Source organism: Onychostoma macrolepis, chromosome 23 (assembly GCF_012432095.1).
Source record: "Onychostoma macrolepis isolate SWU-2019 chromosome 23, ASM1243209v1, whole genome shotgun sequence".
NCBI classification, from domain to species: domain Eukaryota; kingdom Metazoa; phylum Chordata; class Actinopteri; order Cypriniformes; family Cyprinidae; genus Onychostoma; species Onychostoma macrolepis.
The window spans coordinates 3,253,116-3,272,602 of NC_081177.1; the positions used below are offsets into that span (position 1 = coordinate 3,253,116).

The 19,487-nt window shown below is 32.8% G+C and overlaps 1 protein-coding gene across 4 annotated transcripts in view; it reads right to left on the minus strand.

The window, feature by feature from the left end:
- LOC131532061 (cyclin-dependent kinase-like 5) overlaps positions 1-19,487 on the minus strand; it is a 62,146-nt gene that overhangs the window by 33,611 nt on the left and 9,048 nt on the right. For all 4 annotated transcript variants that reach the window (XM_058763399.1, XM_058763401.1, XM_058763400.1 and 1 more), the window contains exons 2-3: positions 18,479-18,697; positions 9,541-9,575 (exon numbers count right to left, since the gene is read on the minus strand). In XM_058763399.1, coding sequence (XP_058619382.1) covers positions 9,541-9,575; positions 18,479-18,542 — 99 coding nt within the window. In that variant the 5' untranslated portion in view covers positions 18,543-18,697. The remainder of the gene's footprint in view (positions 1-9,540; positions 9,576-18,478; positions 18,698-19,487) is intronic.

Sequence of the window (19,487 nt, forward strand, 5' to 3'; positions counted from 1 at the left end):
AACAGACTGTCATTATTAAAACACACAAAAGGTCAACATTTTCTAGCGCTGGCATCAATATTCAAGATGCCAATGCAAAATAATGTGGTTAATATGAATTATAATAACTAACACATGAACAAAACTACAGCATGAAGAGACACTGAGCTCTTGAGCGGTCAGACGCCGAGCACCTGCGTCCGGCCCAGGAATAAAAATATCATTGTGTATAAATAACCCGTCTGATAGAGACGCGTTTGAGAGGAGAACGACCCACATATCCTCACCGCTGATTATTATAAAGCTCAGAAACAATGTATGAATTCAGACGAAAGAGACACTGATTCATTCACACAAACACACAGATCAAATACATATGATCTATATACATTTATATACAGTAACAGAAATACAAGTTTGCGGTCTGTGAGATGTTTATGTTTTTGAAAGTGTCTCTTCTTCTGTTCACCAAGGCTGCATTTATTTTGATTAAAAATACAGTCAAAATTGTGAAATATTATTATAGTCACTTTTGATCCATTTAATGTGTCATTGATAAATAAAAGTATAATATTTATCAAGTAAAAATCTTACAGACTTTTGAATGGTGTCGTACATGTGAAATATTCCTTGTAATAAGGACAAAGTAGTGTACTTTTTTGATTTTTTATTTGAATTAAAAATTATTTGCAAATGTTTCATTTGAAATAGAAATTATTTAAATTAATAATGTAACGTTTTTAACAAATATCTTTACTGTCACTTTATCATTTTAATGTAGATTAAAATACATTATACTACGGGGCCGTTGAATGCTTGAATCTGATTGGCTGCCGAACGTTATGAGTTGTGCAATTATTTTCAGGGAAACGCACGCGAACGTAGTTCCAGGTTTTTGACCGCATTACATGACCATATCACTTCGCCAAATGATTTCTGTTATTTCAAAGGTCTTACAACAGCAAAATAACCAAAACCACAACGACACTGGCCAAACAAATAAATATAGTAAACAAATGGATAAAAACGACAGATCATTTCCATGTTTTTGCCACAAAATTAGGCTTTATTATGTACAGAAAGCACATACTCTATCTCTCCCGCTCTCTCTCCCTCACAGACCGCACACACACACACATAACAGTTACAGTTTACACACACACTAACATACATCACGCTAATGTTAGTGCTACTCTGACGATTTTATCAATAAACAACTTAAAAACTACATGATTTCTCACAAGCGAGGGAACAACAACGGCGCTGTTCGTGAACAAAAGGAACTAAGTTTCACTGTAAATAGAGACATTGCTGCCGAACACTATTGAGAGACGCACAGAGGTAATCTCTCTCTCTCTCTCTCTCATAACTTACTTATTAACTGTATTAACTGCATTAATCTGTTATTAACGGCTCAAGCCTCCGTTACTAGGTTTAAAATGAAGATTAGGAATTAGCAACGGAGGCGTTGGATGAGATGCGGAAGAAATAATCCTACTCACAATAGCGATTTAAGTAGAAATACCGGACGAATGCCTTGAAATATATCATCTGATCGATGTCTTGAGGTGTGGCAACCGTAGTATAAGCGGAATAATTGACTTCGGGCCGCTGGATTATTAGAAAAATCCGCTTCGCGTCGTGACAGCATGGGTAGATAGATGGATGGGTAGATAGAGATAGATAGATAGATAGACAGACAGATAGATAGACAGATAGATAGATAGATAGATAGATATGGATGGAGAGATAGAGAGAGAGAGAGAGAGAGAGAGAGAGAGAGATAGAGATAGAGATAGAGATAGATAGATAGATAGAAAACATACTTTTATTCCATATTTAACAATTTATAAATATCACCATTATTACATCACTTTACACGATCTTCGAATTATTAAAAAGATAAAATCAACTCTCCATCACTATCAACAACACACAGAACATTTCCAACAGACCATTTTTCAACAAAAGTCTGTAAATTGTTGATTAATTTATAATAAACACTCAATTCTGAGGCGAGCTTCTAACAATCCCAGAAAAACCTCATAGACCTCTTTTAACCCTTTGTTCTGAATTTAATTTTTTCTGGAAGAGAGAGAGAGAGAGAGAGAGAGATGGATGGATGGATGGATGGTTTCCAGATTCAACACTGCAGAGCTGAAAACGGTGCCAAAAATATCTAATAATAGCCTTAATTAGAAAATAAAATTCCATCACACGATCTTCGTCATATTTCACGATGTTCTCATCAGATCTGATCAGAGTAGATTCATATCGTATTGAACAAACTGAATCAGTCTCAGAGAAACAATCAAATGAACCCCAAGAAGAGTTTGACGTGACGGTCGGATCAGCAGCGAGAAACATCTCAAACGCTCAAGAGAAGCTCATGAAGATCACAGGAAATCCCAGCGCAAGAAAAGAGATTCCTCTGCAAACATTTACCAACAGAAGAGAATCTCTGGACGACGGCCAGAGCCTCAGGTGAGAGATACAGCTGAACACATCACATCTGAGAATCACTGACCTACAGAACGTGAAGATTTCATCCGTTTATATCTGACGGGTCACGCGGGCTGAGGGAGGTAATCACAGAGAACTGCTCAAACCAGACGCTCAGGTTCATTAAATCCATCCAGAAATCAGTTGAGACACGATCAGAGTCAAACCGGCCAAACCACGACGAGTTTAGCGTGAGAGGATTTTCACAAACACACACACTCAAATCAGACTCAGGAGTGGCTGAACATTGGCTTTACACTATTTATGAAAAACTATTTTTGTCTTTTTCTCCAGTACAAATACATAAACGTCCTTAAATTAAGATACATGTACCTGAGAAGCAAAATGACATAATTAAGTGACTTTACACTTAAAATAAGAACAAATATCTGCCGATGGAGTAAGAAAAATAAACTTGTGTCTGATTTAAATTAAGTTTATTTCTCTTACTTCATTAGCAGATATTTTTCTATAAATAAATACCTAAATATATATTTTTAAAAATTTAAATAAATTAATATAAATAATTAAATTTATTCAAATGTAAATAAATAATACAATTAATTAATTTGTGCAAATAAAATCAGAAAAGTGATTTTCTTCAGTATTTTTGTCTTGTTTTCCAGTACAAATATACTAACATTGTTAAATTAAAATACGTCTTAAATATAAATATATTCTTAAATTCAAAATACATTTACTTTAACAATATTAAATTTTTTCTGACCCCACTGGCAGATATTTTTTCTTGTTTTATGCATAAACAACCTAATTTTGATAATTGCTTTCAGAAAACAATACTTAAGACTTTAAAACTTCAAACTTTAACACTTTAAATAGTGAAAACTTATAAACTAAATAAATTTTTCTATATATATATATATATATGCAAATATGTAGGTACATCAAAATATTTAACGCAGATAAGATTAAGCAAAAATCTAGTAAAAAATTTAATTAACACAACGAAGAATGACATTGGGGGAGGGGGAATAGCAATAAATAATTTAAATAAATTTAAATGTAAATAAATTCAAATGAAAAGGTAAGAGAAAAACAGAACATTTTAATTTTGGTGTGTGCAAGAGAAACCAAGCAAAAATATAGTTAAAATGAACAACAAATAACGACGTTTTGGGGAAAAAATTATTAAGAAAAATGATTGGCAAAAAACTATTGCAAATATATATTGTTAATGTTATACAAAGCCTTTCATTTTATTTAAATAATTACAATGGACAAAAATGTAAATAAATTCAAATGAAGGGATCTGCTGAAAAGTTAAAAGAAAAAAAAAAGTTAAATATTAAAAATAAAATAAAATTATAAAAAAAAAAAAAAAAAAAAAAAAATCATAGCAAATTTATATTGTTAATGTTTGATATAAATGTAAAGATTTTATTTTTCTTCATGCATCATCAGAATGCTCGAGCTAAACTAAATCAGTCACGTGTGATTTCTGCATGATTATATGATGATTTGAGTGTCTTCAGTGAATCAGAGGAACAGAACTAAGAATACATGCTGACCTCTTTTCTCTCTGTGACGCTCAGAGAGTTTTCTAAGAGCACAGCACAGGTGCATTGTGGGAAATGTGAAGCAAAGGCTGAACTTACTTCATGAGCTGTGACAGAGCAATATATCTACAGAAACGTTCACCGAGATGACCAGCAGATTATCAAAAATATACCAACGCCACCAACATTATTAAAGAATGTTTTGTAGTGAATGTTATGTCAAATACATTAATGGTCACTATTATTATTATTATTATTATAAGTGAACAAATGCTTGTTAATGTAAGTATCTGATTAATCAAGTGGCAGCAACTCAATGCACGCATGCTTTATAGGAAATATAAAATGATAAATCAGGCTTTTATCAGCCATAACTCTGCTTTTTAAATCAACAGTTTTCAAATTCAGGTCTGAGGACCATGAAGGCATGAATAGAATAGAATAGAATAGAATAGAATAGAATAGAATAGAATAGTAAATTAATTCAAATTAAAAAGCAACAAATCTGCTGAAAAGTTATGAGAAAATAGTGAAAAATGTAAAATATTAAAAATTATATTAATAAATTACTATTAAATCACAAAATCACATAAATTCAAATGTAAAAAAATTAAAATGAAAAGGTACTAAGAGCAACTGAAAAGAGAAAAATAATTTAAAATGTAAATTAATTAATTAATTAATTAATTAATTAATTAAAATGTATTAAAACTTAAAACAGGGTCTGTTGAAAGGTTAAGAAACAGTGTAAAATGTAAATAAATAATAATAATATAAAAATATAAATTAAACACTTGAAATAAATAAATTAAAAACAACTAAATTCAAATTAAAGGTACTAAGGGAGCTGCTGAAAAGTTAGAGTAAAATGTAAATAAATAAATAATAACAAAATAAATTAAAATGTAAATAAGGGGTTTATTTAAAAATTAAGAGTAAAATAGGGTAAAATGTAAATAAATAGTAAAGAAAATTAAAATGACAGTAAATAAATTCAAATGAATCAAATAAAAAGCAATTAAATTCAATGTGCTTTATTTTTCACAGTATAAAAGGTTCTTTGTGCATGAAAATATATCATTATATTTGTATCCATGGCATTAAAGCACTTGCTCTAGATACTGGTGAAAAAGCAGAAACCTGAACAGAAGCAGAACTAGATCTGCTCACGTGGATTCAGAGCCTCAACTAACCAGATCTCTGCTGACTCGACGTTAACTCTGTTTAACACGTCAACACTAGTCAGTCTATCCAGAGACATTCACAAAGAGCTCACGATCAGGAGTTACAGAAGCAGAGAGAAGAAAGTCAGGTGTGATGAAGACTGAGGAGTCTGACAGCAGCGATGAAGAGCTCTGGCTAATTAAAGCCCAGGATCCTGTCATTATCAGAAGACGCTCTGGATCTCTGAGGCTTTGACGAGCCTGACAGCAGTTAACCACAGAAACATCTCTGAGTCACAAACCTGAGTAATCGCAGACAGCTCTTCACTGCCCAAAACATAACACTCGCATCAACATTTACTGCATGCATGCATTCACAACGAAACACACCCACAATGCAGTGCGCTTGACCTGACCTGACCTTTCGGTTCTAGTGTGATGAATCAAGCAGAAGAGTGATTTTTTTGGCAAATGTTTTGAGTGGACTGTAAATGTATTTATTTATCGATCTGTCTGTCTATCTAGACGTCACATGCTGCATTAAACAAGCAACATCAAGAGCTCATGTGACAACAATACAACATACTACTAATTGAAAAAATGCAAACTTGATTTGAAATATCAGACTGCAAATAAAAATTGTTATAATAAATAATGAAAACAAGATTAAACAAACAAAAGTGAAAACAAAAGAAATTTGATTAAAATAAAAAAATATTTAAAAATATAAATTTTAATATTATATATATATATATATATATATACACGCACAATATTAAAATGAATCAAATTTGCTTTAAATAAATAATTACATGTATTTATTAGCATAGGCTCGTTGAGATCTATCATCTCATTTTCAAGGTGGTCCCAATAAATAAAATAAATAAATGCTAAAAATAAAAAGTATTAAAATAAATAAAGTTGATTTAAATAAATAAAGTTTTTTTGAGAAAGTAAAAGTGCAGAAAGTTTCCTGTAAGGGGTAGGTTTAGGTGTAGGGTTAGGTGTAGGGCAATAGCTCATACAGTTTGTACAGTATAAAAACCATTACGCCTACGGAGAGTCCCCACAACTCACAAAAACAAACATGTGTGTGGTTGGTTTGTCGGGTGCAGCTGTGTTGGCAGTAGATCACAGTCAGTGTGAATTATAAAGCTGATCATTCCAGCCACAGGCCTTTATTCTGACACTGTTGCTTTCATCTCAATAGCCAGGTGCAGCAGAGAACACACACACACACACACACACACACACACACACACAGTCACTCACACACACACACACACACACACACAGTCACTCACACACACACACAGTCACTCACACACACACACACACACACACACACACACACAGTCACTCACACACACACACACACACACACACAGTCACTCACACACACACACACACACACACACACACACAGTCACTCACACACACACACACACACACACACAGTCACTTACTCACTCACACACACACACACACACACACACACACACACACACACACACACACACACTCACACTCTCTCACACACACACACACACAAACACAAACACGTTTGTTTCTGTGAATTGTGGGGACTTTCCATAGACTTCCATTACTTTTATACTGACATTTTCTATCCCCTAACCCTTACAGAAAACCCTTTCAGATAAATATCATTTACTATTTTTAATCTTTTTTTTCCCCTCAGGGGGACTGCAAAAAAATTCAGGTTTTACTATCCTTGTGGGGACATTTGGTTCTTACAATGTAGCATAAACAAGTACACACACACACACACACACACACACACACTCACACACACACACTGATCTGAGGCAGATGAAGGGAAGGTTTCTCCGTGTCAAACTGTTGCTCCACCATGACATTATTTCAGATGAAAGAGAAAACTGACTGTAGAAAACGACAATTTTCACTGTTATAGCGTCTCTTGTGGCGACACTAAATGCACGTACTGATACAGTATATTTCAATGCAAACATGTGAATCGTGCAGATCTCCAACAGCAAGTTCACTTACGTGTATATATAGTATGTTTCAATCTTATTTGCATCATCTGCAGATCTGAGGACAATTCTGATTAATGCTTTGATTTTTATGCAAGCAATATATTAACTGCAAATATTTTATTATATTACAGCCGATTTTAGCTTATGGGCACAAGTGATTCGATTGGATTGCACGGTGAAGAGCTAAAATAATCTGAATGACAGAAAGAAATTAAGCATATTATAATAAATTATTACAATAATAATCATAAGAATCAATAATTATAAAATAAATAATGTATTATAATTAATAAGAATACAATAAATAAATAAATAATGTAATGTAACAAATGCAAAATAATGCAAATGTAAATTTTAAAATAAATATATAGATAATAAAATAAGATTAAATAAAATAAATTAATTTGATTAAAATAAACCATTGATAAAATAAAATTTGATTAATTAAAATAAATAAACTAAATAGAAAATAAATAAAAACAAACAAATTTTGTTTTAAAAGTGGCAACAATACTAAGCATATACGGAAGTTTGTTTGAAGTAGTTATTAATAAATAATAATAATAATAATCAATAATACAACTAATAACAACACAATGCCAAAATTAGGTATGCAAGAAAAATAAATAAATAAATAAATTATAAAGAAAATAATAATACATTTACAACTATATTGATTAAAATAAATAGTACAGTATTTGCTATTAAGGCAGTGACTGGGAAGGTTTGTTCAGAATGCATATAATGCACATGTAAACAAATACGTGAGTCGGTTCGCAGCGTTTAGGGTTCGTATAAACAGAGCGTTGAGAATCAGACTGGAAATGAGTGCATGTAAACATGCCTACAGTCAGTCAATCACTCATATCTCTGCATACATCAACACCACGCTGAAATGTGAGTGAAGAGCGTGAGATCGGCGAGTGAACATGACGGCACGCGGCTGTCTGACAGGGAAAGACGGCAGGTGAGAGCGGCAGATGGCATGACCGGCGTGTTTGGGTCAGAGAGAGAGACTGAGAGCCGTGAACACAGAGACCATCTGTCTGACGGCCGCGGGGCGCTACGACCAGCACCGCTCATGACCGGAGGAGATATTAATAGATAAACTCACCATATGTCACATCACCACACTTTCTGTCAGTGCTGAACACAAATCTGTTACTATTCTTACCACTTGAACACGGCAGACTGTACAGTACTACAGCACAGAAAAAAAAAAATGACAAAAAAGTCTCTTCTGCTCACTAAGGCTACACTTATTTAAAAATTTTGAAATATTTGTAGAATTTAAAAGAGCTGTTTTCTATGTGAATATCTGTTAAACTGTAATTTATTTCTGTGATCAAAGCTGTATTTTCAGCATCATTACTCCAGTCTTCAGTGTCACATGATCTTCAGAAATCATGCTAATATGCTGATTTGCTGCTCAAGAAACATTTATTACTACAATATTTTTGTGGAAACTGTGATACATTTGATTTTCCAGGATTCACAGATGAATAGAAAGTTCAAAAGATGTTTAAATGTCTTTACCGTCACATTTTTTAATATCCTTGCTGTCTATGGAGGGTCAGACAGCTCTCAGATTTCATTAAAAATATCTTAATTTGTGTTCTGAAGATGAACGATGGTCTTATGGGTTTGGAACGACATGAATAATTAATGAATTTTCATTTTTGGGTGAACTATTCCTTTAATGTGTCCTTAATGAATAAATGTATAATTTTTAAAAATACAATATCTCTTATTGTGTATATATATATATATATATATATATATATATATATATATATATATATATATATATATATATATATATATATATATATATATATATATATATACACACACACACACTCTAAATACTGTGTGTGTGTGTGTGTGTGTGTGTGTGTGTGTTTTAAAAATGAATTCAAGAAATCTATTTTGTGAACGCAATGAATGCAATTTTGCATTAGTTGCTTTTAAATGAAATGCTTTTGTGTGTGTGCTTTAAGGACTTTTAGATATTTTAAAGCACAGCTCTCTATGCTATGAGTGCATGATTGCATTATGGGATACGCTATTATTGCACATATGCACATTTTGGCAAGGCACATTTCCATGCAGACAGAAAATCATTGCACACCGTGCTTGTGTTAGACTGTATGTGTATAATTTGCACAGCACGCATACTGCATACTACTTTCTTTCAAAATGAATCATTAGTATACACTTACATGCTTTCCAAGCCACACTTTTTATGAACACACACACACACACACACACTTTTCAAGCCAAACAGGCTGCAAATGAGTTGAATTGTGTGTTGTGTGCTTAAAAACACCATGATCTGAACTCGTTTCTCTGAAATCTTACCTTGTGTCTGCACTTCAGGACGACCCCGTACGCTCCTGCCAGAGAAACAGAGAGAAACAAAACAGGTTTTACTCAAACTTTCACCCAGTTCCTCCTGTCTTTACCGCGTCTTTGTGAGCGTGATTCTCAGCAGATGCCAAAGCCTCCGAGCGTTTTGTGTCTGATGAAAGAAGCGATTGAAGGGAGGAGGCACTGGTTTACCTGCCGTCCCCTCAGCGGACAGACGTGACAGAGACAGAGAAATGTTCAGGGAACTGTAAGAACCTCCTGTTTTCTCTTAAGACCTGAGGCCCGATCGCTGCCAGAGCATTTGTTTAATCAGCCCAATTCATTAGGAATCTCATATGAGCTCAAACAATCTGCAGACTGGAGCTCAGGTGTCTGTGAAGGCAGTGTTTTTGACGGAAAGTCTGTGCAGTTTTGGCAGCGTGGATCATATCTGTGGCACGAAACGAGTGCCCCGCAGGAGACGCAGAGCTGAGCTCATCCCGAGATCCCAGCCAACAGATCCGGGCCCGCATCCGAGAAGAGTCACGTTTAGCACAACCTGCTCAATGTGAGAGATGCAGAGAGACTTACAGTGTGCATTAGGCCTGTTTGATGATGGAAAGTCATAATTATGATTATTTTGGTTAATGTTGAGGTCATGATTATTAATCATTGACTCATTGATGTATCATGCATTTACTGAACTTTTTGAGAATGCTTTCCTTAAAAAAATGAATAAACAAAAACATAAAATAAAATACGTGTGTGTGTGTGTGTATGCACACATACAAAAATAATAAATAAATTAAAATAGCTAATTATTATGTGTACACATTTCACATTATATATATATATATATATATATATATATATATGTGTGTGTGTGTGTGTGTGTATAAAAATTGTTACACATATCTTCACATTGTTTCTACATTAAATCTTATGTATATATATATATATATATATATATATATATGTATATATATTAAAATATTATATAAATGTATAATTTTATTAAATTATATGATAGATAGATATATACACACACACACACACACACACTAAATATATCTAAATACTAAATAAAAAGAAAAAGATACTATTACAAATCATTTTCGTTAAATAAATCTGACGTAAAATAAATAAAATAAATATTGCATTAAAAATTAAACAAAAATTAGAAATGTTGCCTTGACAACTAACTGAAATAAAATAGGTTTGATAATTTGAAGTACTACAATGATTAAAACTGAAACAAAAAATTTATGAAAGCTAAATAGAAATATTTAAAACTATAAAATAATTAAAAATGAAAATATAAAAACAGCTAATAAATATGAATAAACACTATACTAGTATATAAATAATACTAAAATACCTCTGGTTGACACTGGGGTTTTATTATTCGAAAACGTAAAGAACAAAGAGTCAGAAAGAAGGTAGAATAGAGATAAACAGGCAAACAGTCATGAAAGTCTGAAATAAACACGCAAACAGATTCATATTTAACATGCACAGATTCATCCGAACAGATGCTGGACAACAGACAGATTTCAAAGCAGCACAGAAGAACAGTTTGATGGAGAAGATAAATCTGGACTAACTGAAAAACTCAAAGGTGTAGCTTGATTTTCTAAAAAAAAGATGATTCATATGATTAACGATGATGAACTCACTGATTCATATTCTGAGATAATAAGACGTTAAGATTTGATCACTTCACTGTCATGAATAATGAAGAGAGAAAGACGTTTAAGATGGATCCGGATGATTTTACTCCAGCCTCTGCTGCAGGAGACCATGAGAGAGAGAAATCACTTTAATATCTCAGTTAGACAACAATGAGATTTAAGGGAGAGCATATGGAGATTTCTGAAAGATCCTGTCATTATTGTTAACTACAAATAAATATATTTGAATTAACTTTTCTATTAAAACCATTTTTGTTAATTGAAATGCAGCTGAAATAAAATCTAATCTAAATATTAGATGAAAAACTTAAACTAAATGAAAATTTTAAATGTTACCTTGACAACTAACTTAAGTATAAGTTAAAGCATTAAAATTACTAACTGGAAATTTTATTTAATTAAATTTTTGACATTCTATACATGTTGACATGTATACATGTATGATAACAAATTTTGCAGTCAGGTTCAAGAGCGTATTTATACTAAATACACAATAAGTTAGAATAACTTAAATAAACAGTAAAACCAACAACAATTTAAAAAAGGCAAAAGGACTAATAAATAAAAACTAATCCTAAAACTGAAATAAAAATAAATAAATCTACATAGGAAAACAAATAGCAAATGAAAAAAAATATATTAACATTTTAACTAAAACAAAAATGAAAAATTAATTACATAAAATTAAAAGCTAATTCAAAATCTGAATAAAAACTTTAACTGAATATAAGTAAACCCAGTAATCTCATGTTGATTTACCATTATATATATATATATATATATATATATATATATATATATATATATATATATAAAATATAATTACTAAAAGTTAAGCTAAAATTAAAACAAACTAAAAATATAAAGGCTAATTCAAAATATTAATTTATTATTTCTAAGTTAAGATAAACTTAATTATTATTATCATCATCATTATTATTATTATTGCTTTATATTAATGAACAAAAACATTTTTTAAATAGTAGTTTTGGAAGAGATCTCAGCAATAAAAGTCAGAGATCTCAGGATGATTTGATAGTTAACTCTACTGTATACGACTATTTTTATTTCTCCCAATCAAACAAAGCTGATAATTAACCAAAACATAACTGAGCTGCTGAGCTAGAAAAGAGCAATACACTGTTCCTCTGGGATCATGTGAAGCGTTTGTTTCTCTGACTCACATTATTTATCCTCCACTTCACATGCAATGACATCAGCAGCACTGAGGCAAAAGGAGAGGAACCAAAATAACACACACACACACACACAGAGACACACACACACACACACACACACACACACACGAGCGTCCTGCGGCGATGAGGCCTGCGTGATGCACATGATCACCCAGCATCTCCTGAACTCAATGTGTGATAAAGACGTGATGCTGGTAAACTACGCTGAAATCTTCTGCCTCAGCCAATCAGGAGGAGAGCCACACGCACCTCGACCAATCCGCTGAGGAGAAGTGGTGCGTCCTGCGAGCAAGTGACAAGGCAGTGAATCTCCAGACTCATGTGAAACGGACCAGTCTTCAAGACGTATCTAGCATAACCTGCTTTTTCCAGAGCCGGAATAGAAAAAATAAAAAGAAGAAAAACGAGGCCATTGAAGTGGAACTATGTGACCTGTTTTTACAGGCGCAACAGTCACAGAGACTTTCCATCAGCGTTTGTTTTCGATTTTTTTCCTGAATAAGGAAAACATTCAACAAGGACTCAATGTGACGATCTTGAATTATGCACAATCTCTCTCTTTTTTTGGCCCGGTTTTACTGATAGGATCCTGCTAGGCCAAAAACAGGCCAAAGGCTTTCTTGAATTCTTCCTGTGATCATATTTTGCACAATTAAATGGAATAATTTCATACATGTTTCTCTATTTTTACCTTATTGATGAAAACAGGATGCTTTTTAGGACTAATACAACAAAAGAGTGTAAATGATGCTCTAATCTGTCTATTATCACTATCATGCTGCTGCACAGAATGATGGGAAAAATGTAGTTCGCCTTCATAAACTGTTAAATGAGCAGCATTTTCTGGTAAGTTTTACCACTATTCATCAACAGTGTGCAAAACACAGTTCTTCTGTGAAACACTAAAGCAGATATTTTTAAGAATGTATTGTGATTTTTTGTGTTGTCATACAATGAAAGTTAAATGTTGTAGTTCAAAATATATTCTTTTGTTTTCACAGAAGCAGTGTTGTTTTCATTAACTAAAGCTAAAATTAAAATATACATATAAATTTAAAAGATTTGTTATATAAAATTAAGCTGAACTGAAAGTAAAATATACATTTAGGATTAAAAAAAAAAAAACTTAACAGAAAAGAATATTAGAAATGTTGCTTTGACAACTATAACCGAGTTTAAGTTGAACTACCAAAATTACTATCTGAAATAAAATTAAAACTAAATCTGATAACTAAAATTGAAAAAATAAGATTGTAAATGTTTTTTTTTTTTTTAAACAAAAACTAATGCAAAATGACAAATGCACATAAAACAATTAGAAAGAATTGGGATTCAATTTTGAAAGAAAGCTGAAAATATAAAAATAAAAGCCAATTCAAAAACTTATATACTATAGTATATAAATAATTCTAAAATAACACTGCACAGTAGAAATAAAGTCATACAGATTTGGTAACTAGGCTTATTATAATTAATTAAAAAACATTTTCATTACTTAAAAATAATATAAAATAAACATAACTTAAATAAAACATAAAAAGCTTACAATTATTTTATTTCAGCTAGTTGTCAAGGCAACATTTCTCTTTTTCATTCAATTTAAGTGCTAAAATAACTAAAAACTACAAAGAGATTTAAAACAAACTAAAAAAAGCAAGTAAAACAGCAAAATTACAAAATCTTTAACTAATATTACATTGAAAACAACAAAGAAAATCTAATTTAAATATAAAAAAAAATCTAATTTAAAATATTAACAAAAACTATAATAGTACATCAATGACACTAATATAGCACTGTTTGGAACAACATGAGGGTGTAAATGGGAATAAATAATGACAGAATGATCATTGAACTAAGCCTTTAAAAGGTAAAACAAAAATACACTGGGCAGCAGATGTGTAGAAGTTTGTAATGACAGGCATTTCAGTTCCATTTGGGCCTGATTATAATCGAAACCAATTAACTTCCACCACGCTCCTCTAAAAACCCAGACTTTCCCTCTTAGGACCTCGCCATTCATGTGCGCTCATCTCATGAACACCATCATTTGATGATCACCTGAAGGCAGAAATATATTGGCAAGTCTCAACCAAATCAATTGGCTTTCAATTAGCATTGAGCGGCGAGAGAATAAACAAAGACGTCAGGATGGGAACGGAGGAATATGAGAGAGAAGAGAACAGCTGAGAGGAGATTAAACTACTGATGGCCAACAGAGAGAAAACGATCCACTGACAGCTGAACACACAGCACGCCACACACACACACACACACACACTCACACTCACACTCACACTCACACTCACACTCACACTCACACTCACACTCACACTCACACTCACACTCACACTCACTCACACTCACACACTCACACACACACACACACACACACACTCACTCTCTCTCTCTCTCTCACACACATTCTCTCACACACACAAACACTCTCACACACTCTCTCTCTCACACACAAAAACAAAGACACACACACACAGCACGCCGCACACACATACTCTCACACTCACACACTCTCTCTCTCTCTCACACACACACACACACACACACACACACACTCACACACAAACACACAAACACTCACACACACTCATCTGAGAGCATCAGTTAATACACTACCATTGTTTATACATTATTGTGTGTTAATCTGGATTATATTATACAATGATCTTTATAATTATCATCTCTCTCCGGGCCTTGGGCTACTTTCCGTCTGAAACGGATTAGCTGGAGTCACAGACCAACAAGAATCCCCTACTAATGACCATTAATAACCAAAGACAACAAGACCTTATGGGTGAATCTCATTAAATAATGTATGAAAAAATGAAGAAATTATATTTCACACCCCCCAGGCGAATAAGGTTAAAAATTTAACTATTAGATATCACCATATTCCCCCAGAATCGATTGATTACATTAAGAATTGCAAACATTTTTGTATTATAAATTTTCTGAAATGTTCTACGTAAATATGCGCTAATTTGCATACATTTCCAGAAAATAAATCTGAACACTGGATAAGGCCAGGTTCAAAATATTTGTTTAATTTTGTTGACATATTGGAGACAAAGATGTTTACTGAAGGGATTTTGGATTTCTCTTTTTATCACTCCATAAATCAGAATATACTGTCAACAGCCAGAAAAATACATTTTCATCATGTTGTTATGAATAAAATGTTATACCAATCAGTGTGAATGATATATGAACAAACCCCTCAGTAAAAACCTTCAGAATATAGAGAGGAATAAAACTGCTAAGTTTGATGTTTGTAAGTGCTGCTGAAGTGGAGAAAAAACTCGTTAAATATATGTATTGTAATTTAAATCTACAGCCGCAAACAGATAAAGTGCAATAAATTAAACGTGTGTATCTTTGGGATGAGCCCAAATAGCACAAAATCTTAAAAGTAACTATAATGCATGTTTTTGCCTATTTTATGATGGCTGATTGTCATAAATTATATCATTATTTTTACACCCCAAAATCGCATTGTTGCAATGCAACAAATATCTGTAAGATAAGATAGATTTGTACAAATATTCCCATTAATATGAGCTAATAAAGCAGCACCATAAAAAATTATTAGCAAAAGCCACCTTTCAGGACAAATAAACTTCCAAAAAGTATTGAATATCAACTACCCACTTACAATTTTACTTTACAGTTTATTTATTGAATCAATACATCAATAGTTTTGCATTGCAACAAATAAAATTGGTAGAGTTAGGGGTCGTTTTTGCATTCAACTGTACTGCATTTCCATTGTTTTTCTATGTAAATACACACTAGACGGATATCTCTGAATGCTGCGCCCACATCTCGCATCTTTTGCAGCATCTTGCACATGACATGTTGTTTTAAAAAGGCATGTCAAAAGATGGTCAACTTTATAAAAACTTGTCTCGAGACCTTGCAGGTTTTTTTTTTTTAATTAAACTGCCCTGCGTTTTCAATTCAAAATTAAAGAATTAAAATATTTTTCAAATTGCCCTGCTGCTCACATCTCTCAATATATTTATTGATGGTTTCGCAAATTACACATAAAAAAAAGCATAATTTTATGTTTTAATAAAAAAAATTTTTTTTTTACTGTTATTCCAAATAATGGGTATTGTTTACAATATTTCAAAAAACTCAAATAAAAAACAATAAAAAGAGATTAGAAGCTAACTCATTTTAACATATCAAAATACACCTGACATTATAGTGTAATATGAACAACATCATTTTTGCAACCCCAGAGTCCAGATAATTTATAAATGGTTCCCAAAAGTTAGGGTTACGGCAACTAAATATAGACAATCTTAGAGTGAATTATATTTTGAAGTTATTCCAGTGGCATTAACCCCATTAGCTTCTTATTGTGCATCACCGTCATGAAAAACAATGTCACAGGGCAAGAAAATGTTGCAAATGTCTTTCATTTTCTTTAGGGAACATGTCATTTTAGATTTTGGGGTTCAATATGACCTCAGCTTTTCAGTTTTCATGATATTCACCCTTAAGACTCATTGTGAGAAAGCGCACATCTTACCCAACGATCACACCACACACACTCGCCGCGGTGTTAGTGGGGCATCAGAGTGTGAGAGATAGATGAAAGGGTAAAAATAACCTGATCCCCCGAGACTTTTACCACACCCTCATACAAAATGTACAGAGAGAGAGAGAGAGAGAGAGAGAGAGAGAGGAGCTGCAGGTCGACTTCACACACCTCAACACACACGTCACTACAATACATAGAATCGCCAGAAGATCCAGCACATTCCAGCACATTCATAAGTCATGAACAAGATCTTTAAAAATGCAACGTTCATGTTAAATATAAAGACTTTCACTGAATATTGCAGAATAGAGACAAAGAAACACTACTGGTCAAAAGTTTGGGGTCAGTAAGCGTTTTTGTTGTTTTTTATTCTTCTGCTCACCAAATACAGTAAAAATAGTAATATTGTAAAATTTTTACCATTTAAAATAACTGTTTTCTGTGTGAATATCTGTTAAAATGTAATTTATTCCTGTGATGCGCAGCTGTATTTTCAGCATCATTACTCCAGTCTTCAGTGTCACATGATCTTCAGAAATCATGCTAATATGCTGATTTGCTGCTCAAAAACATTTCTGATTATTATCAATGTTGAAAACAGTTGTGCGGCACAATATTTTTGGGGAAACTGTGATATATATTTTTCAGGATTCACAGATGAACAGAAAGTTCAGCTTTTATTTGAAACATAAATATTTTGTTACATTATAAATGTCACTTTTGATCAATTTTAATCCACGCAAAAGTCAATTAAAAAAAAATCAGAAATCTTACAAACTCCAAACTTCTGAACAGTTCAATATATGAGTACGATAAAATAAAGTGCCTTATTAAATGTATGAAAGGAGTCATTCAAGTGCTTTTCAGTAAGAACTACTCACTGAGGTGCGTAATATAAAATGAATATCGACAAGCAGAACTGTATATTCCTCTCTGTACACAAATTTCCACTTAAAAAACACACCGACACCGCTGCGCAATTTTGAGTTTTCTTCCATGCCATTATTAGTCAGAATAAAATTATGACAAATCAGCCTCCTGATACTGTGATCAGACGACACTGACTCACAGATTCAGAGAAAATAAGTGTGAATTGAATTCAAAATTTAATCTTCAGTGCTCTATTTCAGACAAACCTCCCATAACCTCCCAGTCATGTGTTAATGCATCTGCAATGTCTGACATCAAAAATTAGGCATTTTTTTGTCTCAATAAAAGTGCTTTTAGCCCTGAGTTCTGAAGGTTACAGCAAGTTCTCATGATACATCAAACTTTTATTTCTAAAGATCAAGGAAAATTTAATTTTTCATTATGTGACCGCATTAAGTGCTTCAAGAAACAAGGCCATAAAAAGCATTTGTGACAAACGATGGAGAAATAGCAGGACAAAACAGGGCATTTAGTGCATGAAGTGTTCCTTTATCCTGTATTTTCCACATCATTTCTTTATTTTAGCCTAGTTTCTCAGTCTGGTGTGCTCTGCCGGGACTCACCTTCCCCCACAATCCCAAGAACCTCAAACCTGTGCATCACATCACTGGAGGCCGGGTTCCTCATCCAGTCAAACGGCCGCCGGGCGACGGAGGGGCTCACGGGGGCGAGTGGTTGTCATGGTTACGGGCTGGCATGGGGCGGCCTGATGAGGAATCATGGGAAGGAGCGGATCACCGAGAGCCTTTGAGCATGATGATGTCCGTCACACACACCTGCACCTGAGGAAACACACCAGTCGCATGTTTACATACCAGGGCGTTGCTATGCAGTTGCTAAGGGGTTTCTAGGGCATCACTATGTGGTTGCTAGAACACCAAATATCTGCCAATGCAATAAATAAATAAATAAATATGCATGTATATGTATATATTTATATATTGCCTCAAATACTAAAATATCTGCCAAAGCCAATAAGAAAGTAATTAAATAATGAAAAAATATATTGCTGGAAATATAAAATATTTGACAATACCTATTAAATAAATACATCAATACAATATTACTGAAAAATATCTGTAAATATTTATAAATGTTTATTTATTAACGAAAATCTCAAATATCTGCCAATACAAGCAAACAAATAAATAAAAAAATCTGCAAATGTCAAATACCTGCCAATAATGATCAATCAATCAATCTGCCAATACATAGTAAAATAAATTAATTCATTCATTTGCCTGTGAAATATTCAATATCTGGCAATATCAATAAATAAGTATACATTGCCCAACATATCAAATATCTGTCAACACCAATAAACAAACAAACAAAGCTGGAAATATCAAATATTTGATATAATTTGTAATTTGACAACACAGACAGACAGATAAATGTTTTTTGGCCGGGAATATCAAATATCAAATAAAACTGGATATATGAAAAATCTGCTGAATAAATGAATGAACGAACAGCATTACATATCACCCAGTAATCGATATGGAGAGAGTATATCGTGTATGTGTTTTACTTTATTAATGTCATCTCTTTTAACTCTTAGCAAACATCTGT